Below are 26177 nucleotides of genomic sequence, written 5' to 3'. Positions count from 1 at the left end.
TTATTTTGTGTGCAACACATTTAGCAAATGCAATGTGAACAATAGAAGAATGAGTAACTTAATGTACCTCTGCCCAGTGGGTTTGTACTGCTGCTTAAGATGGGTTAGAATATGTTGGAATGATTCATTTAGTGTTCGTGACTAATTCCAATCATGAGTTATCTTATAATCATGCCTTATTTCAATGCCTTAGAATAGAAAAATAACGTATAATAGGATCTAAAAGGAAATCCTTCCTGTTAGAGGCTGTGAGAAGGCCTTGTTTCCGCTGTACAGGCAACTGCCTACTCTGAGCATCCTTCCACTGCTTTGGGATTTTTGAATTGACGTATTTATCAAGAGCTTATATAACACAAAAAAGTGTAGATAAATCTCTGCTAAGGGAATTAGAATTTATATGGAAAGAAATGGTAGTATGTATGACAATTTATACATGAAAGTAGGTATAATAGAAGTTCAGTGGATGAAGAGGTCATTCCTGGCTGGGCTGGTCAAGAAAGTTCTATTTGTTTTGAATGTGAGATATCCTTAACAGTTCCTACAATTGAGGTCAAGCCTACTCTGGCCTATATTTTTAATATCACCTTAAGGTAGGGTGAATAACAATCCCCCAAAGATATCCACATCTTCATTCCCCAAAGCCTGTGAATATGTTACCTTATATGGTAAAAAGGACTTTGCTGATATGTTTATGATCTTGAGTTGGGGAGAACGTTCTGAAATATTTGGATGAGTTCAATGTAATCATAAAGGGCGTTATAAGAGGGAGGCAAGAAAGTCAGAAAAGGAGATGTTGGAATGATGCTCTTTGAAGTTGGAAAGGGGGCAAGGAATGCAGATGGCCTCTAGACACTGGAAAAAGCAAGGAACTAGTTCTCTCCTGAAGTCTCCAGAAGAAACGCAGCCCTGCCAACACCTTGAGTTTTAGACTTCTGACCTCCAGAATTGTAAGAGAATAAGTGTGTTTTAAGCCACTAAATTGTACTAATTTGTTACAACCATTAAGAAATTAATATACTTCTTATTCTCTGAAATTCCACTGAGCCATCCCCAGGCCTGTTTGCTTAACCCTTCTAGGAAGTCCTCTTGGGTCAACTACCTTTCAGGATGTATGCTCTCCTGGATAGGCCAAATATGGTCTTTGGGGTTATGTGTGTATATGTTTTGGGGCTAGGAAGTAAGAAATAAGGATGAGCTTTGGTGCCCATGTCTGAAGTTGCTGGACATCCTGAAAAGCAAAGACATGCTCTATATATGAAGAAGATAACAAATGTTGATAAAGATGTGGAAAAATTGAAACCCTTGTACACAAGTGATAGGAATGCAACATGGTTCAATTACTATGGAAAACAGTACAGAAGTTCCTCAAAAAATTAAAAACAGAACTATCATATGATCCAGGAGTCTCACTTCTGGGTATTTATACATAAGATTTAAAATTAGGATCTTGAGAAGATCCCATGTTCAATTCACAGTAGCTGAGATGTAGAAATTTTTTTTTTTAAGATTTTATTTATTTATTCATGAGAGATGCACAGAGAGAGGCAGAAACACAGGCAGAGAGAGAAGCAGCTCCTTGCAGGGCATCTGGATGTGGGATTCCATCCCAGGACCCCGGGATCCACCCTGAGCCAAAGGCAGATGCTCAACCGCTGAGCCACCCAGGCATCCCAAGATGTAGAAAAATCTTAAATAGATAAATTGATAAAGAAAATATGACATAAAAGGCACCTGGGTGGCACAGTTGGTTAAGCATTGACTTGGTTTCAGCTCACATCATGATCTCAGGTTATGAGATTCAGCGCTGCAAGGGGCTCTCCGCTCAGTGGGGAGGCTGCTTGAGACTCTGTTTCCCTCTGCCCCTCCCTACCACATGTGTACTCTCTCTCTCAAGTAAATAAATCTTTGAAAAACTAAAATATGACATATGTTTATGCATGTGCATATATATATATATTCCATATATATCTGGAATGTTACACAACTAAAAAATAAGGAAATCCTCCCAAATGCAACAATATGGATGAAACTTGAGAATATTATGATTAGTGAAATAAGCTAGTCACAGAAGGACAAATTCTGCATAATTCCACTTATATGAGGTATCTGTCATAAAGTCATAGAAGCAGAGAGTAGTGGTTTCCAGGGGCTGTGGAGAGGGGGAAATGGGGAGTTGCTAATCAATAGGTATAAAGTTTCAGTCATGCAAAATAAATAAGGACTTGTACAACCCGTGCCTATAAGTTAATCATACTGCATTATGTACTTAAGAATTTTGGAGGATAGATCCTATGTTAAATGTTCTTATTTTAATAAAATATATATAGAAAGATTTTTTCCATATATACTCCAATTATGTCCCTATTAAGAGAAGATGCCCATCAATTTTGGCAGAAACTTTTTATTTTTACAGTATTTTATCATGACTTGGTATAGCTCCTTGACTGAGGATGTGGGGATACTTGTCACCATAACATTGTTCTTGGCCTTTGGGCCAAGCTAAAATTGATAAAATTTCCAATTTTAATATTGGGTTATATATAGCTACTGTACGATGCATTCAGGATTCAGTCCAGTTTTGGGGATGCTGGAGGCAAAGAAATAAAGACTGATCTACCATTAAAATGTAGCTGTAGGCTGTCCTTAGTCTACATGTATTGGATTGTACTGAAACCAGTACATGTCAGAACCAGGGAGCTCTGTCCTTGCTTTACGTGATAGCTGAGTTACTACAGAGCCATGCAAAGTTGGGATGTGGTTCTTAAATTCACCAGTTTCGGTTAACACTGTCATGCAAATGAGGACTGTCTCATTTTTCTGAGTTTTCTGAATGGGTAGCTTTCTTTTTTTTTTTTATTTTTTTTTTAATGGGTAGCTTTCTGTCTGAGTTTTCTGTCTGGGTAGCTTTAAGCAAGAGAAATATTCATACTTTGTTACTGCACTGATCTCAAGGTAGAATTCTTACCTGCCTGTGTGGCTCAGTTGAACGCTCTCAGTTACATTTTGGAAGAATATTAATAATGAAAAATATGTTCCAGAAATATGAAGGAAAAGAAAGATATGAATATAAAATATTCTGAATTAATCATTGTAAATCAAAGCATATTACAAACTTAAGGCTTGGCTTTGGGTTTTTTTTTTTTTTTTGAATGAATGAATGAATGATCAAATGAATAGAAGAAAACAAGTCTGTCTATAGAGCATATACTGTCTATAGAGCATTCTGTTATTGATTCTAAATCTCCAGATTAGAAGACTCTTGCATTATTTTATAATCTCAATTTAGTAACATAACATCAGTGCATTTCATGCTCTCATTTCAGTTTCATTTCTTTTTACCTAATAGTATTTTAAGAATGTGATATTGATATTGTAAACATTGATTCATGTCAGAATTTTGGTAGCATCAATTGAAATGGAGCTGGCCAGAAGAAAAATAGAGAAGTTGTATGTCCTATTGCTATTTTGGGTTACCAGTCTAGTCATCATTCATTACTTCAAAAATAGAAGAAATGGGAAATGAATTTGAAATTTTCTTGTGATTTAGAAATTGGTGAATGAATATTTTTTCCCAAAGTAAGTAGCAATGTAAAAAGAGAATTTGTCTGCATATTCGTTAGAATCAGATTACACTTTGTTCTGAAAATTTTGCATATCTGATTTTAGGTAGTGCTACTGTTATCTGTTTTTTCAAGTTCTCATCTTTCCTTATCTATCTGATTCCTCCATGGCTGTTATTTCCAAAGTTAATGTATGGGGACTAAATACATAATATTTAGCTGAAAATCCCATGCCATAATTCTCTGAAACTATAAACTTAATTTGAAAATATTTTATCTGCTCTCTTGTCAGTTTCTCAGGATTACCTTGAAAATTATTAGTCCTAATTGACTTAATGCCTAGACTCTAGTAACAGAGAGATATAGTTAGATAAATATTTATTAGGAATATCCATTTAATATACATATATTTTTAATAAATTATTTGCTCTGGTTTTGTTTTCAGTTTATAAGCAATTCTTTCTTATGGTTATTTATAAATCAAAATGATAAATGGCCTTAAGGTACTTTAGTGTAGTCAACAGAATTGCAGATAATATTAGTTGGAAGGACAGATGTATTTTATTTTTTCCTCTAAAAAATCACCTCAGATAGGATAATCTCCAGTTATTTTTTGACTCCATAAATGTTTTAAGCTATTATTTATGGAGTTAAAAATTAAACCTGATACTTAAAAAGGGTAAGATACTGTATTTTTTTCCCTAGCTATTTACTTATGTTTTGTGTCAGATAGGGGAAGAGTAAGTATGAGTGGAGGTTTAATTGTTAACTAAGATCACAGTAGTTGAGTGTCTGACTCTTAACCAACATTGGCTGATTGATAAATCTCCCATAAATTATGAGTACTTGGCATATAACGTTGATATCCTCTTTTAACTGTTGGATCTTTTCTCTCAGTTATAATAGCACATTTTGAACAGGCTAAAAGCTGCCCACCATGGTGCATAAATATGCGTCGGATAGCACACCCTGAAAGAGGAATAAAATGTGCATAGGTTCATGGTATCGATGTTATGCAGTAAATAATTCTCTAGCAAAAAGATTGCTCAAATTTTAGTAGGAAGAATAAAAATTATATATTTAAAAATAATGTGAAAAATTTCTAATAACCCAAACTGTAAAAATGCATGGAAAATTATAGGGTGGATTGAAGAGGTAAAATATAGAATTTAGGATCTTTTGCATTTCAGGGAATACATTCTAGAAATTTAATGGAGATTTATATCTACAATTAATCTATATCTGGGTCTTATCCACGTGTATTCTAATCCATGTTTCAACATATATCATTATGTAGTCTGTATCAATAGCCTATTTTTATTTTAGTCATTTATAATCTAATCTGTGTGAATGCATTATTTCATGTATAGTAGTAACTAGTATTATTATCAATAAGTAACTTTCCATGAACTATCATAACTAGTTTTCCAAAATCCTCCTAAAATAGGTACTAGGACATAGATTGAATTATTTTACATGAGAAAGATCAGGCAATTTGCCCAAGTTCACACAGCTGGTAAGCAGTGAACATAGGCTTAAGCCTGTTCTCTTGATCACTAAGGCATTTCTGCCACGTGTGTTGGATTTTGCAGACTTGAGGTAGAATTGAAGGGCTGTTGACCATCTCTCAAGCAAGGTCTGGAATAGTATCTCTCTTGTGTTAACAAAAATATCCGATCATCAGTCGTGCCATCCAGAAGTTCCATTTCTTTAGTAAACTCAAAGATAATCAGCTTCTCAATGGTTGCTTTACACTAGTGAAACCAATAGATAATGAAAATGAAAATCTGTTAGTATAGGATAATGCACATTTCAAAGTGGTTCCAAGCACACTCAGGAAAATCAGCTCATCCTCTCTTTACAGGAGGAGTTCATAGGAAGCTAAATTCAACATAAATTTATCTGCTTCCTTCAACATTTATTGGTTTTCTTTGTGGTAGCTTCTGAGGATGCGGAGATAATAATAAGTACAGTACTGAGCTGACTTAACCTTCATTTATTTTTCACATGAGTAAAGTGACAATTATAAAATGATATAGTAAAGTTGAGATAGAGTGCAAGATGCTGGGAATAACAGCTGAACCAATAGTGTAGCTTGAAGGACTCAGTAAAGTCTTCTGAGAGGAGGTGATGTCTGTGGTGGACCCCAAAGGGTAAAATTTATCCAGGGGGAAGATGGCTTTCTAGGCAGAAGGATCTGTGGTGCAGAAGCAAGAAATACTTGACCCAAAAAAGGAAGTATGAGGTTCATTATGACAAGAGTATAAGAGTTCTTTTGAGGAAGTGTTGAAAGGTAAAATGAAAAAAAGAAGTAGTCCAGAATGATATAATGAAAGACCTCATGCATAAATACATTTAATATATTTTTTCCTAAGAAGAGATTTTATTAAGAATTTGAGTATGGGAATAACCTATACACATCTGCATTTGAAACACATCATTCTAGAGTAGTGTTTCCCAAACTTTAGTTTGCATCAGACTCACTTGGGGGGCTTGTTAAACAGAGTTTCTGATTTGGCAAAACTGCAGTAAAGTGTAAGAAAATGCATTTCTCTCTCTCTCTCTCTCTCTTTTGTAGAGAGGAACCTACCCGTGTGGGGGTGGGGGAGAGGGAGAGAGAGAATCTTGGCATGCTGGACATAGAGCCCGAGGCAGGGTTCAATCTCATGACCCTGAGATTATGACATGAGCCAAAATCAAGAGTCAGACATTTAACTGACTTAGCCATCCAGGAGCCCTGAGAAAATGCATTTTTAAGTTCCCAGGTGATACTCTGATGCTGTTGGTCCCCAGACCACTCTTTGAGAAACACTTTTCAGGAGACAAGATTATATAAGAAGTGTGAGAGTAGAAAAAGCTGAAAAAAACACTGTTTTGGAAAAAGCCAGCATGAGTGGCGGGGGTGGGGTTGGGTAAAATGAGATTTTTTTTTAAGATTTTTATTTATTTATTCATGAGAGACGTAGAGAGAGAAAGGCAGAGACACAGGCAGAGGGACAAGCAGGATCCATGCCGGGAGCCCGACACGGGACTCGATCCCAGGACTCCAGGATCACGCCCTGAACCAAAGGCAGGCGCTAAACTACTGAGTCACCCAGGGATCCCCTAAAATGAGATTTTGAACTAAGGTATTGAATGCAGTAGTTATTAAAGGTAGGTAATAGGTTGAACTGAACAGATAGATTATAAGGAAAAATTAACTGGCTTGGTATATGGTTACCAGGGTGAAGGAGGACTTTACTGACCTCCAGAAATCCAGATTGGGCACCGGACTGTTTATTGGAAGTACCAACAAGATAAGCATAGGAGGAAAAAACTGGATGGGAGGCAGCTGGCTATAGTCATGGGAGAGCAGGAGAGGAGATGATGATGTCTGATTTGGACATACTGAGTTTGAGATAACAAGGATACATTAATGTGTAAAAGTTGGCAAAGAGGGGCCAAAAGAGACTGAGTCAGAATTCAGCAAGAGGTTGACTTTATCACCTCAGCCATATGGAAGGGAATAGACAAGGAAGAAGCAACACACACAAAAAATTCATAAAGGAAAGCGTTTCAAAGAAGGCACTTCATGGAAAAGGCGGACCCTTAAATCTCTCTGATACCTTCTTCAGAAAGCCCTGTTCCATGCAACACTGGCACAGCTGTGTCTTTGAAACATAGTATAATTCCTGTTTAGGTGTGAGTTTGAGGATAGTATTTTGAAATTAAAAATATATGGCAAAAGTCTTTGGAATTTTACTTTTTTTGCTAAGTTCAATGACATTCACTTTCATATTTGTAGGGCAAACAAGGGTATTCTTTTTCCCATAAGAAACAGTCCACTTCACTCAGGAAAACTCTGCTTACAATGCCATTCATTCTTTCAACAAATGTTGAATAAAATATGTTTTCTCCCAAGTCACCCTGTGTCATGCCAAGAAGTTGTCCCCATTTTTTCCCACACCTCCACTTATTTAAGAGTACATAATTAGGAGAAATGATTGCCTTTGGAGTCAGCTTTTCTAGATTTGAACACTTATTAGGTGTATGACTTTGTTCAATCGTATAAACTACAAAAGACTCTCTTCCATCTTAAAAATAATGGAAACAACAGCTAAAAGAGTTAGGATGCTGTTTAAGGCAATAAGGCTCTTTATACTGTGTCTGATATACTTAATGCTTAAATTAGTGTTAATTATATTTTTACCCAGCCCAGGCCTCGGGACACACTTAACCCAGCATGCATTCAAAACCAAAAAACAAATCTGGCAACATTAAATACTCAAACTTATTGTAACCCTGTAAAATCTATTCCTACAATACCTATAAAGTATAATTTTAACACCTTGTTTCTCAGAATTCTTCCTCATGTTGCTAGATTGAAAGGTCTCCTTTTACCCTTAGATTGACATATTCTTAGACTGAAAAGATTCTTGACATCAGAGAGCATGTCATAGCCTGTGGATTCCATTCACCTGATTCTGTATGATGCCTTGTGCTTATTATGTGCACAGTATACATATACTGACTAAATTGTCTTTGTCATTCTGACTTCATACTATACTCTGGACTCTTTGAAAGCTGTGACCTTGACTTATTCATCATCATGCTCTTCATGTTCAGCACAGTGCCTAAAGTCAGTTATTGTTTCATGAAAGAATTAATTGTGTGGCTCACGGAAAATTCAGATTTGGACTGGACTGTGCTCAAAGTAAAAGTGTAGATATTTTCCATTTGAAAAAAAATTTAAAGAATGACTAAATAGGACTCTTTCTGGCTTCCATAGGAAAGATTTATAAAATTGGTTGTGTGTGTTCCCTGCTTCTTCTCTGCCTCCCAGGAAATATACCTTGTAAAGTTGCCAAGGAAACACTAACAGCTTAAGTCTGGTAGAGGAGAAAGATACCTCATTAACAAACTCAGCTTTATTATTTGGATGCTTGCCTCAAGGAGATGCTGTTCTGTGATGGAAGATTCTTTCTATTAAGCATTGTGTGAAAAACTGAATGATTTTTTGAGGAAATTTCTTCTTCTCGTTCCCAGTGCTGTGAACCCACACATTATGAGATGCTACATAAAAACATTATTGACTCGTAGTTCATTGTATTTGAACTATTTATTATTGCTAAGCACATAGGATAGATAAAGTTTTCAGGCATTCACTGTATAATGATTAAGGCATCAGGTCTTTAATTTGAAGTATTGACAGTATTTAACCAGAAGATAAATTTAATGTATTGTTTATTGCCTATTAAGTCATTTTGTATATTTTCCTTCTTATGAACTAGAAACCCTGAGAATATAGAAATTTATTGCTCTAAGATAGGATAATACAGAATTGAGTGCCTTCTCCTTTAGGAGGACATCTCATCAGTGATGGATAATGGAAAAAAATGTACGTGGTGCTTGGGGTTATAACACTTGGGATTCAAAGCTTCTTTCCAGAATTTACCAGCTGTTTGATCTTGGGCAAATCATTCATTAATTTGTTCATTCAGGCATTCTGTAAAGATGGGTTGTGCAAACACTATTACCTTGAGCCTCCTTTCAAAGTGATATAGTCATATAAAAAATGAGAACTTCTTCATTGTTTATGTACTCTGAGCCTCAGCTTTTATGTATAGAAATGATATTATGTGCTTTATTGAGTCATTCATCCATTCAGAAAGTATTTATTGAGTTCCTACTGTGTGGCAAGCTGTTCTAGAGGTTGATGGGAGGTGTTCATCCTTTGACTCTTGGCAGCATTGTTCTTTTATCTTACTTCTTTGGATTTAGGGTTGGTTAAGACTTCCAGCTGTTACTAGTCCCAGGGCTTCACCATTTCCTCTGGATCCCCTGAACCATCCATACCTCTATAAAGTATCCTTTTATTAACTACTCTTTTATGTGTTTGAGTTTGCCATTTGTTTCTCGGTGGAACTTTTCACTGATTGAGACAGGGGAAGTATGTCTGAGATTTTGATACTTAAACTAAGAAGTATCTTAGGAAACTGAGGAAGTGAGGATATCTAGGGATTGAGCATTCTAAGCAGCATGAAAAACATATGCAAAGCGGACCCTGCAATAGGAATCATATTTGAACTGGTTCTGTAACAGCAATGGGATCAACTTGCCTGAGTGGCGTGAGAGAGTGGGATGATGGAAAAAGGATGATATCAGAGGGATGACCAAAGCCAGATCACTAGAAGGCATTGCAAGACATGATAATAAGTTTGTGTTTTATTTTAAGATTAAAGCACCAGGTGGCTTGGATCTGGGCAAGAATCTATAGTTCCATCTGCTATGTAGAGAAGATTTGGGGGAAGGGGAGACAATGACAGATGGAGGGACATGGGCTATTTTTTTTTAGTCCAAGGGAGAGATTTCATTGATATGGTCTAAGGGATTAGGATTTTAGGTATGTATGCAGTAAGGAATAGTCAAATTCAAGCCATATTTTAAAGATAGAATTGGCAAGATTTGCTGATGCATTTAGACCTGAGAAGCTGGGTGAATGGTGATGTCAAGATGGAGAGTAGTGGGACAGGAACTTAATTTGTGGGAGGGATTGAGGTGGAAATCAAGTTTGATTTCGCATTATGAAATTTTAGATGGCCATAATACATCCAAGTGGAGATCAGAGTGGGCAGTGTGGAGCTCAGAGGAGAAATTGAACTTGAAGATTAAATTTCAGAATTCATCAGCATATGTGATATTTAAAGCCATGGTACCAAATAAAATGATATAGAAGGTGAAACTAAATGGGAACCATAAGAAAAAGTATTGGAAGGAAGATGGAGTGGTCAACTTTGTCAAATGTGTCTTAGAGATCAAGGACAATGATGATGGAACATTGACAATTGATTCAGCCAATTGGGTATCATTGGCAACTTTGATAAGAAGATTGTAGTGACACAGTGGGGACAAAAGCTGCATGTGAGCTCTCTCTCTGCAAAAGAGAGAGTAGGAGATGAGAGACAATTTGAGGAATTTGACCCATACTGTAAAAGGATGGGAGAGAAATGCTTAATATTAGTATTTTGAATATATGAATTTTATAAACTCCACAAACATAAAATACCTTATCAAATGTTTTTATTTTATTTTTTAAAATTTTATTTATTTATTCATGAGAGACACAAAGAGAGAGAGAGAGAGAAAGAGAGGCAGAGACACAGGCAGAGGGAGAAACAGGCTTCATGCAGGGAGCCCGACGTGGGACTCAATCCCTGAACTCCAGGATCACGCCCTGAGCCAAAAGCAGAGCTTAAGCACTGAGCCACCCAGGCATCCCTCAAATGTTTTTAAATACTGTGGAGCAAATTTTAAATATAATCATCCAGTCAAAATGGTTGATATCTATTTTTGGTTGATTTCACTATACTGATCCATTTTTGATAGATTAATATACTAAAATGTACTCTATATTAAAATTGAATCACTTTCTCCCAAAGAATTTCTAAAATATTCCCAAACTTTAAATATGTATAAACTAAATTTTAAAATATCGGTAGCTAATAACAACACTGTAATATTTTAAGTATTTTTATAGTATAAAGTGACTTTTTGGAAGTGTAAAACTTGAAACTTGATATTAACTTTAAATGTAACTATCAGGTTTTAGGATGTTCTGGGTATTATGGCATGTGCAATGTTAGATTCAATGGACTACTTAGAATTTTATTTTCTTCATTTTTTAATGTATTTGATATCCAAGCTATTTTAACATCTTTTCCTTGATCATCAACTGGATGATCCTACTCTTTAGGTATAAAAATAAGGATACGGCAATAGCTCCGAGGGAGACTTCAATGCCAATATCCTCTTTTTCTTCCCCACTTCCATGTGGGGGAAGCAGGACTTAAACCTCAAACTTGTGACTTGCATTGAAAACCACATGATTAATCCCTAATCTCCAATCCTGGAAGTGTCTGTCAAGGGAAAAATTGTGTCAACTCTTAGAGCAGGGGATCATGGGGAGAGGGTACAGATGGTCAACCAACAGCACCAGTGCTACAAAAATGTGGAGTTTATTTTAAATCTCTCCTAATGTAATACCCAAGGTCCTGGCTGCCCTCAAATCTCACCCTACTTAGAGCTCTGACACTAATCGCTGCACCTGCAGCTCAACCGTCCCAAGACTGGAGACTTCTGATTCATGAGCCAGCCGTGGCCTTACCAAGGAGCAGAGCTTTCCTACATTAGAAGAGGCTGCCTTTGCACAGCTTGTGTCAAGGACTGGCTAACCTCACCTAGGTATTTGACACCTTGGAGAACAAGTGAAACTTTCATTACCTGAATTTTTTTTTTTTTTTTGAAGAAATAAAGTTGTTAATATAGTTAAGAATCCTGGAGCCTGGGTGGCTCAGTCAGTTAAGCACCGGCCTTTGGCTCAGGTCACGATCCTGGGGTCCTGGGATCAGGCCCTGCGTTGGGCTCCCTGCTCAATGGGGAGTCTGCTTCTCCCTCTCCTGCCTCTCACCCTGCTCGGGCTCTCTCACTCACTCTCTTTCTCTCAAATAAATGGATAAAATCTTTTTTTTTTTTTTTTAAAGGACCCTAGTTAATTTTGTTCTGTGTAGATGATGGCAACACATATAATGGAGCCTATGTAATGCTAGTGGCAAGGAGCAGTAGTACCTGAGCAGCAGCAAGCCCACATTCTAATGCTCAGGTACTAAGTTGGCTTGGCATACTTTTACAAATTCAACTGGGAAATGAGTCAGATGGATTTAAAGAATGTATTACATACACAGCATAAATAAAATCACCATTGTGTCAGCCTTCCATGTTCCTAGGTAGGTTAGGACTAGGAGAGACCAGCAGGGTGCTTAGGGCACACAGTTTGAAGTCACTCATTCCTAGGATCGTACAAATGCCAATCCTGTTCTGATAGGGCTCTAAAAATATGGTGTCTAAGGGACAAAATTTAAGGGGGCACTCATTGTCAGGATCCAGCCCATGCAGGGTCAGCACTTGTATGACCCTCAGAATGAACGCCTCCTTATATTGTATACCCTAGATGTATCACCAGTTGCCTCACTCTAGTCCCGGCCAGGTCCCTAAGTCCCACAGACACCATTAAGTTGGATGGACCAGATGACAGACAAAAGAAGGGGGAGGCAACTGGGAAGAAGCCAATTCCTCCTCAGTGCACCTAAGCAGTTTTACTGCCTGCAGATGGATCTATGGTGGGAAAGAGTAAGGTGGAAAGTTCCATGCCTCATTGGTGCACCAGAGAGGTAAGTGAGAAGCAGCTATATGGAAGCTCTTTCTAAGACTGCCTGTCTTGTTCTGTTCTCAAGAGGCAGATGGAACATTCCATCAAGAGTTAGGCTGGGGATGCCAGGGTGGGTTAGTGGTTGAGAGTCTGTCTTTGCCTCCGGGTGTGGTCCTGGGGTCCTGGGATCTGGTCCCAGGATCGGGTCCGCATCGGGCTCCCGGGCCTGCTTCTCCTCCCTCTGCCTATGTCTCTGCCTCTCTCTCTGTGTCTCTCATGAATGATTAAAATAAATAAATAAATAAATAAATAAATAAATAAATAAATAAATAATAAATAATCTGTTTTAAATGTCTTAGTCAAACGGTATTGTAATAGTAAGCTAAAAAACTCTCTAGGAAATCAATGTTTTTGCATTTTGGTATATTTTGTTATCTACATGAAAAGATATCTCAATAACAAGATAGATGGATTTGTTAAGGATTTCAGTTATATTTTGCAGACAACATACTCTATCAAAAAATCGACTGACTTTTAATGTTCAGTGTTCCTCAAAAGATTTATTTATTTCACCTATAAATTTTACAACATAAATGCATTCATGCACATTTATGCTCATTAGTCATACCTGAAAAGTTTATTTTTGCATCAAGTGATAGATAAGCCATGTTTAATTTGGGCATGTGTCCAAGTAGGACACTTTTTTTCAACTTAAAATAGCACATAAGCTCAAAAATCATTTTTCATTTAAATTAATAATCAAGATAAGAATGTAAATCTGGGGCAGCCTGGGTGGCTCAGCAGTTTAGCGCCACCTTCGGCCCAGGGCATGATCCTGGAGACCCGGGATCGAGTCCCACGTTGGGCTTCCTGCATGGAGTCTGCTTCTCCCTCTGCCTGTGTCCCTGCCTCTCTCTCTCTCTCTCTCTGTCTCTCATGAATAAATAAATAAAAATCTTAAAAAAAGTATATCTGTATTCTGTTTAGAGCTGTAGTTGCTAGTTTACTGTAATTCAACATTTAAAAATCATGAATATCAATGCCTTTTGCATTCATCTTCTAAATTCTGCTTGTTTTATTTTTCTCAAGATGATAACTCATGAAAGGCTTAAAATTTTAAGAATTTGAGAATTGGTTCAATTTATCTAAATTAGCAAGAAATCTTCGTATCTATGATAGTAAGAAATCTTCATGATACAACTTTTAAAAATACGACAATGCATTTAAAAAATGGCTAATGTGCTTTTAATCTGAATCAACTTATCAGTTATCTCTCTGATAATGACATCAGAATTGTTTCTCTAATGTATTTTATATGTCTTTCTATTTAGAAAAGCAAGTATTAACTCAAAATGTGTTTAATATCATTTCCTTTCAATTTAAATGTACTTGGAAATCACTTCATGTAAATAGAAATTTGTTTTTTGTCATGATTATAACGGGTGTATTTTCAAACAGTGCAATGACTATATTTTCTGTTGATCTAGTATTTTAAGCCACTTTACTACCTAATTTTGTCAGTTCATTCCATGAAATTCTAAAACAGGTTTAAAAATTATACTTTATCTTTGGATTAAAAAAAGTTTGTCAGTTTATAAATGTTTCATGCTTTATTTTTATTATATAAGGACATAAGCTTGCTTAGATGATTTAATAGGAATGCTAAAGAACATGTTAGATCAACAATTTAGGTGATTTTATTGTTGATGGTGTGAATAGTGCTAAAATAAAGAATCTCAACAAGATGGAGAAGCAGAGCCTTTTACAAATAAACTTAACAATGCAGTCATATTAATTAGAATATTTCTGTTTTTGAGAACAAAAATGTATCTTAAAGTTAGTTGCAGGTGGGGAGAAGGTCGATTTCAGATGTTGTTCAGATGATAGAATCAAGGACTTGGACTCTACCATTCTATCTTTTCAAATCCGTATTACCTTAATTTTCCATAAGACTTCTGTCTCATTTGAAGCAATTTTTATAAGCCTCCTCTGGAGACAGAATGAGGGAGAGGAAGAAGTTCCTCAAAGGGATGCTGAATAGGGGAAATTGTTATGTATGATATGTGCCAGTGAAGACAACTTAACAATTTTCTTGGCAAGCATTCCTTGTGGTTGCCTTATCATTTATGGTCCTTGGTAAAATATGCATATAGAAATTCATCACCCATTGAGTACTTGTTCAAAGTCAGCTTCTTCCCATGGAAACTTTCATCACATCATTCCTTCCTTCTCTACTGTCCTCCCTCTAATGTTGCCTTCACATGCTCATTTCAGCCCTGTGTTTTTTGTTAAGATTCCCCACTTTTGAGATACCAGGGAAACAATGAAACTTAATCGTCCCAAATGAATTTGTAGCATAGATCTTGATGTTAGAAAGGTATTGGCTGTTTCTTTGATCACAGGCATTTAATTTTCTCTTCCTTCAATCTTGACTGGGATATCTTTCATCTCTGATTTCTTACTTCAGTTGTATTTCCCAGATTCCTCATCCCTATCCTTTCAAAAAGATGCAAACAAATAAGTGACTAGAGTCACAAGAAAGAAACTTCATATCAGTTAGTATAACTCTTCAGCGTAGCCCCCAAACTCCTCCAGCAGCCTTTGAGCAGACAGCTTTTGTCAAGCTGTATGTGTACCTGTAAGTTGGGCATGTGCTCTCTAATCTGTCACTCACCACCCATTTCTCCATCTCTGATACCTTTCACAATTTCATACTCAGGCATGATCTTCTGTAGGTACTGATTCAAGATTAGAAATCAATCCTTGTAAAAGAGTACCTTGTCTATCCACATTTGTTTATAGTTTTATCTTTCATGTATAGTAATAGAGTGGACTATAGATAATTCAAATTTTTGTAGAGTAAACATTTTCTGTGGGATTTATAGTTTCGCAAATAATATGTTAAATTGCAATTTAAAAAAATTTTTTTTCTTCTGTTGTGTCCTCACTTCAACTTCTTGGAGAACAAAACATCTGCTTTCCTATCTAGAGCCATTTTTTTTTTTTGCATATTTCAAGAATCATTAGTCTGTTTACATTTTTTTTCTTTTTACAGATTGGCAGGATTAGGGAAAATATCTAGATTTTTAGATACAAGGTATTTAGATAGTGTTGCAGTGTGTAAGGTTGTCAGAAAACAAAACAAAACATAACAAATGTAGCTGTGTGCCCTAACTTTGTAGCTAAAGAAATTATGACACTATGGGACTGGGAAATTCTCCATGCTGTTGAGTGGCATTTTACAATCAACACCTCTCCCCTTTTCAGGATATCGAATCCCTAACAGGAGGGCTGACTGGTTCTAAGGGGGCTGATCCGCCGGTAAGTTAGATTCTTCATTAATTTAACTATTGACTAATTGAATGATGTATACACCAGATCATTAGAGACACTTACTTATATAGTTTGTCATATAGATATCTTTTTGAAATAAATAGATATTGCAGTAATTAATACAAAAGTATAAACTTGATTTGAGGTGTTGTTTGGTGTTTTAAAAAGTTTTAATACCTCGTACAAAATTTGTCTCCATGTATTGACTCTAAGAATAAGAATAAAATCTTCATTAGAATATGTAAATACTCTATGTCCTATGGGCTACACCATAACTTTTGGAACTTGAGGGTTTAGCATTTTACATATGAATGTGTGATTTGGGTTGCAATATATTTTCTAGTTACTGAGAAAAATGATTTTATTGGCCCATTTTATCAACAGTGTTTATTCTTGATATTACTATTCTTTTCTACTTTATCCAGGGATCTTCTGGAAAATAAGAGAAAGTATTCTAAAATTTTAAAGGTTTGTTATTTTTAAGCAATAAAAAGAGATTGATAGTCTAGTATTGGAACATCTTAGTTCTCTCTGTGATTATCTGCTTTCAGAAAATATTAAGATAACATTGAAATATAAACATGAGTTCATGGTGTATATCTAAAGTAGTAAGATTTAATCTATTTCAACAGAGAGTCAATGCATAAATTTGTATCACTGTTTGCTTTTCACTTAGCACTGTGAGTGAGGTTTAATGGTGAACACACAGAACCCAATGTTGTCAATTTTAGCTGGGTAACTAGGTGAAGTTCATAATCACATTAAAACACCAGTGAGATGTTAAAAAGATAACTTTCAATGGGATCTCTTTCTCTCCTGTCTCCTTCCTGTGTCTCATGATGTTGTCTAATCATCAAGTTGCTTCTAAAATAGGCTAAACAGCATATATTTAGTCTTTTGCCTTCCTTTTATTTTCATTCTCTGAATTTATGTAGGGAAAAAAAGGTATTGTCTTCAGATAGCTGCTTATATTTAGACCCTGAACCTATTACGTTACAGCATAAAGCAAGATGAAATGTTAAGTCAACCAGCCAGTATATTGTGACAAGATTTATGGCCAGCCCTCTATTTAAGTACTGTAGGTGACTGCTTATGTGATGTAATTTCACTCACCTGCCTGGGATGGTGTTTGTGCATAGCATTCAACTTTTATTAGAAGAGTAAATCCATTTCCTTCAAAATTCCACCTTCACGTGTCCACAGATTCCTAAAAGAATTCCACAATTAGAGATCAATTGGTTTTAAAAGGATTTGTCCCTGGTTCAAATAAAAAATTAAATACCTTTCTTCCACAAGGGGTGATAAAATCTTATTCATTATTTATGTATTAAAATAAGTTAATCATATCCTTTCAAGAAAACATTTTCCAAATATGAAAGATTAAATGGGTATAAAATCTAGTTGTTGAAGAAACTTCTTGAAAGGAAAAAAGATCACAGAAAGGAAAGTTGGTGTACAGAAGGCAAGCTTCATCAACTTTATTCCCAATAGGTAAAAGTGAAGTGTGTGTGTGTGTGTGTGTGTGTGTGTGTGTAGTTTATAATATTGTGAAATAAAGATTCTTTCTTGGCCATGTCCTACCATGATGTTGGATATTTTTATACTATTGCCTACATTTCTGAAATTCAGACTGTGCTTATTTTTTACCTTTTTGCAGAGTGAGAAACATCATGCAAATTTCAGGATATGTGACCTTAGGCAATCTAATTAGGGGGTTAACAGTACACATAAATTTAGCACTGCCCATTGTTAAAGAGATATCTAAAACGTATTACTTGAAAAGCTATGTAATAAAATCATTTTTTAGTCCAGTATAAAACTTATATAAAGCCGTCTAAGTAGAGGTGAAATGGTAGTAGGATCTAGTGTTACTTCAGACATTCAAGAATAAAACTTTTATTTTTTTAAGAATAAGACTTTGAATGAAGCTATTGATTTCCCCCAACCTAGAAAACTGAAAGTGCGATTACATTAATTATAACCTAAATCCATTTGAATAATTTTCCTTTATTTAAAAAATATCTATATGATAGATCATCTAAATACTATTGTCCATTTCTACAGTTATGTTTTTTGTATAAGTATTTGTAATATATTATTAAAACCATCCTATGATGAAATTTTTATTGGTAAGAAATTTAGGGTCCTATATTTTTCCTCTCATTATACAGAATATATAAAGTGCTGAAGGAATGGCACCTCACAATGCCACCACAATGGTGCATAGCTGTGAAATAATTTCTTGACCAGTTTAACAGAAATCTCAGTAATATAAATGGCATATTTAAATAATGGATTATTTTCTGTGGGTACATATTATTTCTGAAGCATGAAAAGGAAGTGAAGTTTGTATTATTTTAAGTAGTATATATGTACAAAACGTGTACATTTGCAAATTCATTATAAGTAAATTTGCATGCCTGGTAAGAATAAATTTGAGGATCTCCAAGAATATAGCTTACATTAATATTTTTAACAATAAATGTTAGTTAACTTTTTTTTTGAAAACTCAAGTAGTCTCAATGATGTACTAATAATGTACTGATAATGAATGGGAGAATCATTCATTTATGATTTTTCAGGGGCAATTCAGGTTTTATGATGTCTTTCTTCCTCTGAAAAGGATTTCAAGAAGGATTTTTATCTTCAGAAACTGAAAATTAATTGGTTCAGTAAATAGAATTTACAGATTTTTCTAAAGCACAGTTATCTTAAGAAAAAACCCTTCTGTCATCATTTGGATGACAGAAAAATAGAAAAATATTAGAAAAATATTACGTTTAATATTACCTTAAAACTGCCTTTGAAAAATTGTATCAGACATAGTCTACATTTAGCATATGATTTTTCATTTGCAAAAATTGGATAAGTTAATCTCCAGTGTAAAAACATAGCATACCTTTACATATAAAAATAAAGTGAAAGAAAATAATTAATTAAAATCTAAAGAGAAAGAATATCACTGAGTTAAATTAGTGCTTTTCTATATACCATTTGCCATAGTGTTTTAAATTTTCTTAAGTTTTTATTCAAATTCCAGTTAACATACAGTGTTATATTAGTGTCAAGTGTACAATAAAGTGATTCCACACTTTCATACAACACCTGATGCTCACAAGTGCCCTCCTTAACCCCCATCACCTATTTTTTTTCTTAAAGATTTTATTTACTTATTAATGAGAGACAGAGAAAAAGAGAGAGTGAGAGAGGTAGAGACACAGGCAGAGGGAGAAGCAGGCTCCATGCAGGGAGCCCGATGTGGGACTCGATCCTGGGACTCTGGGATCATTTCCTAGGCCAAAGTCAGGTGCTAAACCGCTGAGCCACCAAGGATCCCCCCCATCACCTATTTAACTCATCCCTCGCCCACTTCCCCTCTAGTAATCATCAGTTTGTTCTCTATAGTTAAGAGTGTGTTTCCTGGTTTGCTTCTCTTTTTTTTTTCTTTGCTCATTTGTTTTGTTTCTTAAGTCCACGTATAGGTGAAATCATATGGCATTTGTCTTTCTCCAACTGACTTATATTGCTTAGCATAATACTTTCTAACTCCATCCATGTTGTTGGAAATGGTAAGATTTCATTATTCTTTATGGCTGAGTAATAATTCCAGAGTGTGTGTGTATCTCTGTGTGTCATGTGTGTATATATCCCATATTTCCTTTGGCTATTATAGATAATACTGCTGTAAACATTGGGGTGCATCAGGAAATATATTGCAATACAAGCCTACCTTAAGAAGCAAGAAATATCTCAAACAATTTCACATTACACCTAAAGAAGCTAGAAAAGGGGGCAGCCCCGGTGGCCCAGAGGTTTGGCACCACCTTCAACCCAGGGCCTGATCCTGGAGACCCGGGATCGAGTCCCACGTCAGGTGCCCCACATGGAGCTTACTTCTCCTTCTGCCTGTGTCTCTGCCTCTCTCTCTCTCTCTCTGAGTCTGTCATGAATAAAAATAAATAATCTTAAAAAAAAAGGAAGCTAGAAAAGGGACAACAAATGAAACCCAAAGCTAGAAGAAGGAAGAAATTAATAACAATTAGAGCAGAAATAAATGATCTAGAAAAAAATAGAACAGATCAATGAAACTAGGAACTGGTTCTTTGAAAATATTAATAAAATTGATAAACCTCTACCCAGATTTATTAAAAAGAAAAATACCCCAAATAAAGAAAATCACTTATAAGAGAGTAGAAATAACAACCAGTACCATAGAAATAAAAATAGTCATAAGAGAATACTATAAAAAACTAAATGTCAACAAATTGGGAAACCCAGAAGAAATAGGTAAATTCCTAGAAAACTATAGACTACTAAAAGTGAAATGGAAGAAATAGAAAACCTTAACAGACCAATAACTAGCAAAGAAATTGAATCAGTAATAAAAGATCTACCAAAAGGCAAAAGTCCAGGGCCAGATGGCTTCACAGACAAATTCTACCAAACATTTAAAGAGAGTTAATATCTATTCTCAAACTATTCCAAAAAATAGAGAAGGAAAACTTCCAAACTCTTTCTATAAGGCCAGCATTACACTGATACCAAACCAGATAAAAACTCTTAAAACATTTTAAGTAAAAAGAGAACTATAGGCCAATATCCCTGATGAACATGAATGCAAATAATTTCAACAAAATATTAGCAAACCAAATCCAAGAATACATTAAAAAATCATTCACCACAATGAAGTGAGATTTATTCCTGGGTTGTAAAGGTGATTTAACATTTGCAAATCAATCAACATGACCTACCACATTAATAAAAGAAAAAATAAGAACCATATGATCATTTCTATAGTTGCAGATAAACCATTTGTCAAAGTACAACATCCATGCATGGTGTTTTGAATTTTAAATAATAACATTAAAATGTCTGAAAAACTGGTGAACTATAAGGTATCAGGGTGATCAGTTTTCAGCCAACAGTTAAGAAGGCCAGGATAAGGTATAAACAACACAGCTTCAGATAGTCAAGAGGATTTTGAATACTGAAATCTGGGGCACAAGACATAAACATCCTAGTCAGATATACTAGCTGTACTTGGTACTGGAGAGCTGTGGGTTTGTAGGTCCATGTGGAAAGAGTACTGTGATAGATCACTGTCAAGTCTTTTGCCCAAGAACCAGAGACTCAGAAATGTTGATCCATCCATCAGGAGCCAGGATTTGTCCCAGACTGCGGGCTGGTTCTCAATCTACAACTGGAATTTAGTAGCTCAGCTTGGCCACAGAACTTAAGTTTAATGACAACAGGCCCATAAAGACTAAAAGATGCAATGAGGAAGATTTTTCTTTGTAATTTGGTGTAAGAAATGTCTAAGTATTAGTCAGCTATATACTTTCTTATCATTTCTGATTCTTTGTAAGAGTCAACTTGGACAAAATTTAAGAAAGAGTAATGTGGACAACCCTAGACCATATGAAACACATTTCTGAATATTTCTCACTATAACATACACATTGGTTCAATGTGGAAGTGTCATATTAGTTCAGAGTGCTATTATCAGTGTTTGGATGTTTACCTCATTGCCTCATCCAGAACCAATAGCAATAATGCCATTGGAGCTATGCAGCTCCTTCTCTATTTGTTTTTCTGTTTGTTACTTTGGAATAATAAGATCTATAAATTTGCTTCTTATAGAACTTAGTGCTTATAAATGTTCTTTTTCCTTTATCCAAATGGTTCTTTTTATTTCTAAAATGTGGTGAATAAGTGAATACTCATCTAATTCCCATCCTTGGGTTTGATATGTATACTGTCCTGAACATTCTCTAGCTCTATTATTTTTTTTCCCGTTGAGGAACCAGAATTGTACATTCCATATTTTTGTACTTTCTGTTCTCATTTTAATGTCTTCCTGATGATTCTTAGCAATTTGGGTAAACACTCCACAGAATTTGAAACAAATTTATTTTCCCGAGGGTGCTGTTTAGACCAGATTATACATTTTTCAAATTGTAAATGGTCTTCAAATTAAAAAAAGTCTCCAAAACCAATTTTAATTGATTATTCAAAAAACCCCAATGTTTTACTTATTTGCTGCAAAAGGTAAGGTAATAAAAAATGCAAATCTGAATTGCGATCTGATATAATTTCTCTCAACCTAGACCTTATGTTGCTATATTACTTACTTTCATTCCTCTGTTTATTTAAAATTTAGTGTGTATTTGAGGGTACACTATGTGCTAGACATTTGTTTAGGATTTGGAAATAGAGGGATATAAAATACATAGTTTCTCCTTTCAGAATCTTGCAATATAGTAGACAGGTTGGTAAAATAATTACAATGTAAACACAGGATAAAATGAAAATAAGAAAGAGAATCCATATAATCCAGTTTTGGGGAGTGAACTCAAAGAAGATGAATAGAAGGAAATGCTGTCTAACTTGGTAATTATAGGCTAAGTGGAACTTTGCTAACTGAGGAAAGTGGGGCATAGCATTTCAAGCAGAGGAAAGAGTGTATACATAGGTCAAAAAAGAAAATATAAATTACTGTGGCTAGAGTATGAAATAAGCTGGAGTGTGGGAGCTAGTGGTGAAAACAGAAGGCTAGTTTAGGCTGGGGCAAGGACATGAGAAATTTCATGGAATTTATTCTCTATACTAAGAATGAGGAACCATTAGAGTCTTAATCAGCTCTCTCCTTTAAAAGCCCTTTCTCTTTCTTTCTTTCTTTCTTTCTTTCTTTCTTTCTTTCTTTCTTTCTTTCTTTCTTTCTTTTCTTCTTTCTTCTTTCTTTCTTCCTTTCTTTTTCTTTCTTTCTTTCTTTCTTTCTTTCTTTCTTTCTTTCTTTCTTTCTTTCTTTCGTTCTTCTTTCTTTCTTTCGACTCTACTAGAGTGATTTAGATAATAATCTAAAGGAAAGAGACAAGTGAAAGGCTCTTGTAGTCATCCAAAAGAAAGATAATAAAAATGGTAATTTCAATGTGTGTGTATGTGTGTCTACCCCCACTGAATTATAAAACTAACCGAGGGCGGTATACCAAAAGAGAACATCAACATTTTGAATAACACACTGAATGATTGATATGAACCTATAGAGTGACAGTGAGAATGGAGAAGAATGGACTGATTGATGAGATAATAAGGACCTAGTGAATACTTAAGAATAAGGGATTGTTTAGAGGGAAGAGTGTGAGACTTACTGAGAAGTCAAGGCTGACCTTTGAACTTTCTGGTTTGGCCATTGAGTGGAATAAAGTTCCATATGTAGAGGCAAGAATTCTGTGAGGTAGAACACTTTTGAAATGGGGATGATGAGGTCAGTTTTTAACACATTAAATTGAGCTAAGTTGGGAATATATGAGTGATTTTGGAATTTAAAGGTAAGATCTCATTTATAGCCATTGTTTTGGACATGTAGAATGGTTAGTAATTGAAGCCATTGGAGTTGATGATGTCCCCTCCAAGAAGTGTAGTCCAAGTGAGAAAATAAGAGAGTACGTAATAAAGTTCAGAGGAAGAAAAACATTTAAATAAAGATCAGAGGAAAGGGAAACATCATGGGAGAGTATGCCTCGAAAAAGACAAAATAAGAGATGAGTACAAGGAAGGAATACCAGGAGGATGTGGAATCCAAATTACTAAGGTCAAGAGAAGGTGGTTAAAGAATTTCTATCAGTTTCATGATGTTGGGAGTTCAAGAAGAACAGAGTGCCCATTTTTATTTAGCGACAAGAGGATAGTGAGTAATTTTAGTGGAGTTAATTTAGTTAGAATCAAATTTCCGGTGACCTGAAAGATGAAATAGAAAAGAATTGGATTCTGTGGCTATAGAAAATAATCTCCAACAGCTCAATTATGAAAGAAGTGGGAGGGAGCAATAGCTAATATAGGATATGAGGCTGAGTGTGTTGAAACATATGGAAAGCACATAAAAAGGGAGAAGAATTTACTGAGAAAAGAGAAATTAATTGCTAGAGCACAAAGTGAGGAAAAAAGGATGGACTCGGGTGGCCCTGATGACTTGGCGGTTTAGTGCCACCTTCAGCCCAAGGAGTGATCCTGGAGACCTGGGATCGAGTCCCATGTCGGGCTCCCTGCCTGGAGACTGCTTCTCCCTCTGCTTCTCTCTGTCTCTCTGTGTGTTTCTCATGAATAAATAAATAAAATCTTTAAAAAAAAGATGGACTCCAGGGTTTGTTATAGAGAAAGAGCAGTGTGTCCTCAAATGTGAAATGAGTGAGAAAGAAAAGATTCTTTTTAAAAATATGTTTCTAAAAACATTCATAGGTGGAGATCTTAAGAAGTTGAAAATTTCCATTTAATGGTTTCTATTTTCCTCACAAAGTGTAAAGGAGCTAATTAGCTGATAGTAGCAGAATCATGGGATAAGGTATCTCAAGAATAGAGAAGATTTATCTAGCCATTATGGGTTATGGGAGAACTATGTAAACCACAGGTGGAATACTGGAAAGTGTTAGGAGTCCACTTGTGGTTGTAGGCAGTGAGTTTGTAGTGGTTATGTGACTCAAAGGTGTGTTTTCTTTTACTTCCAGCGGTGCCCTGTAGCTCAGGCATTGGAAAGGAAAATGCCTACAACCATTTTAGTTTCGAGTTATTCTGACCGACCATTGCTATAGAAGGCCCCGTGGGACAAGATAATTGAGAATATTAGCTGAATCTAAGAGTCTAAGCTGAATAAGAATTGCAGTGAAAATAGGAAGAGATTGATAAAACAGAGGATTCAAAGTTCTCAATAAACTTGAAAAACAGGTACAGTGGGTGTAGGAAAAGGAGTAGGAGATTATGGTGAGAGACTAAGATGCTTAATTTAATAAGCATTTCAGGACCAAAATATTTCCAAGTGATAATAAGACCCAGATTGTGGTCATGGAAATGGGTTAAGTACCAAGGGAATGAAGCTGGGAACTGGTGAAACCAGGAAACTGAGAGGCCACTGTTGGATGGATCATTTCTGTGGGTCTTGCAGTGTTTCCTACTACATTTACTCCCTTGGTAATCCTAACCTATTTTACAGTTCAAATGCCATTTAGACTCTAATAATGGAATGTTTTTACATCTGTAGACTGGCACTTCCCTGAACTTCAGACTTGTGTATCCCAACATATCCTTGTATACATTAAAAAAGGAATTTAAAACATAACAAGTTAAAAACCGAGCTTCTGATTTTCTTTGTTACTCTATAGATTTCTTGCAGTTTTCCCCGTATCAGTTCATGGCTACTATTTCAAAAAAATCAAGATCCAAAGTCATTTTGTAGGTTCCACCTTCATAATTTATCTAGAATCCAACCAGTTCTCACATATCCTACAAAACTACCAGTCTGGTCAAAGCCGCTATCCTTTCTCACATGCACATGCTCAGTGAACCAAACAGGATAAATTTAGGCTTAAATTTATCTAGGCTTAAATCACTGTTGGTTTCCCATCAGGATAAAATCCCCAAAGCCAATGGAGTAGTTTCTAAGGCCCTTCTCTTAGGTTCCAGGTACTTTTAGGAACTCCTCTACTTTTTAATTTTTCCATAGCTCCTTCCATTTCAGTTGTACCAACAATTTGCTACATTTTACCCAGGCAAGGACTTGCTGTTATTCCTTCTGCTTGCCATGCTCCCTCCTCATATATCTCCATGGTTTACTCCCTCATTTTCTTTGGGTTTCTCTTAAAATGCTGTTTTAACAAGTCATCCATGAGCCCCCAGTATTCTTTTCTTGCCCCTATGTGTTTATTGTTTGTGTTCTTCTACTGGAATAAAAACTCTGTATGGTGAGAGACTTTGCCTCTTTTGTTCACATTACAGCCAAAGATCTACAAATAAATACCTGTTATATGAGTTCCTCAATATATATTTCTTGAATGAATGAATGAGAACAAACACATTTTAAGCACATGATTTATATGATTATATTTGTGTGCTTCAAGTGATAACTAGAAGAATACTGCATGGAAAAAGAGATTAAGAATGTTATAATAATTCTGTAATGAGATTACAAGGGTGTACTTCAGACTGTGGTAATGGTAGCAAGAATTAAAATAACAGAGAATAAAAACCATACAAAAGCAGTATTAACAGAACCTTATGGTGGGGGAAAGAAATAGGACTCAAGGATAAATTCAGTTATTGGCCACTGAGAA

General features: G+C 35.5%; 1 protein-coding gene across 16 annotated transcripts in view; it reads left to right on the top strand.

The window, feature by feature from the left end:
• Nucleotides 1-26177, top strand: part of PPFIA2 (PPFI scaffold protein A2) — a 475838-nt gene that overhangs the window by 67864 nt on the left and 381797 nt on the right. For 10 of the 16 annotated variants that reach the window (XM_077845638.1, XM_077845645.1, XM_077845642.1 and 7 more), the window contains one exon: nt 16012-16065. The exons of the other annotated variants lie outside the window; for them this stretch is intronic. In XM_077845638.1, coding sequence (XP_077701764.1) covers nt 16012-16065 — 54 coding nt within the window. The remainder of the gene's footprint in view (nt 1-16011; nt 16066-26177) is intronic. 16 annotated transcript variants of the gene reach the window in all.

Source organism: Canis aureus, chromosome 13 (genome assembly GCF_053574225.1).
Source record: "Canis aureus isolate CA01 chromosome 13, VMU_Caureus_v.1.0, whole genome shotgun sequence".
Lineage (NCBI taxonomy): Eukaryota > Metazoa > Chordata > Mammalia > Carnivora > Canidae > Canis > Canis aureus.
The sequence above is the reverse complement of the archived record's forward strand: the minus strand, read 5'-3'. Positions and strand labels throughout refer to the sequence as shown.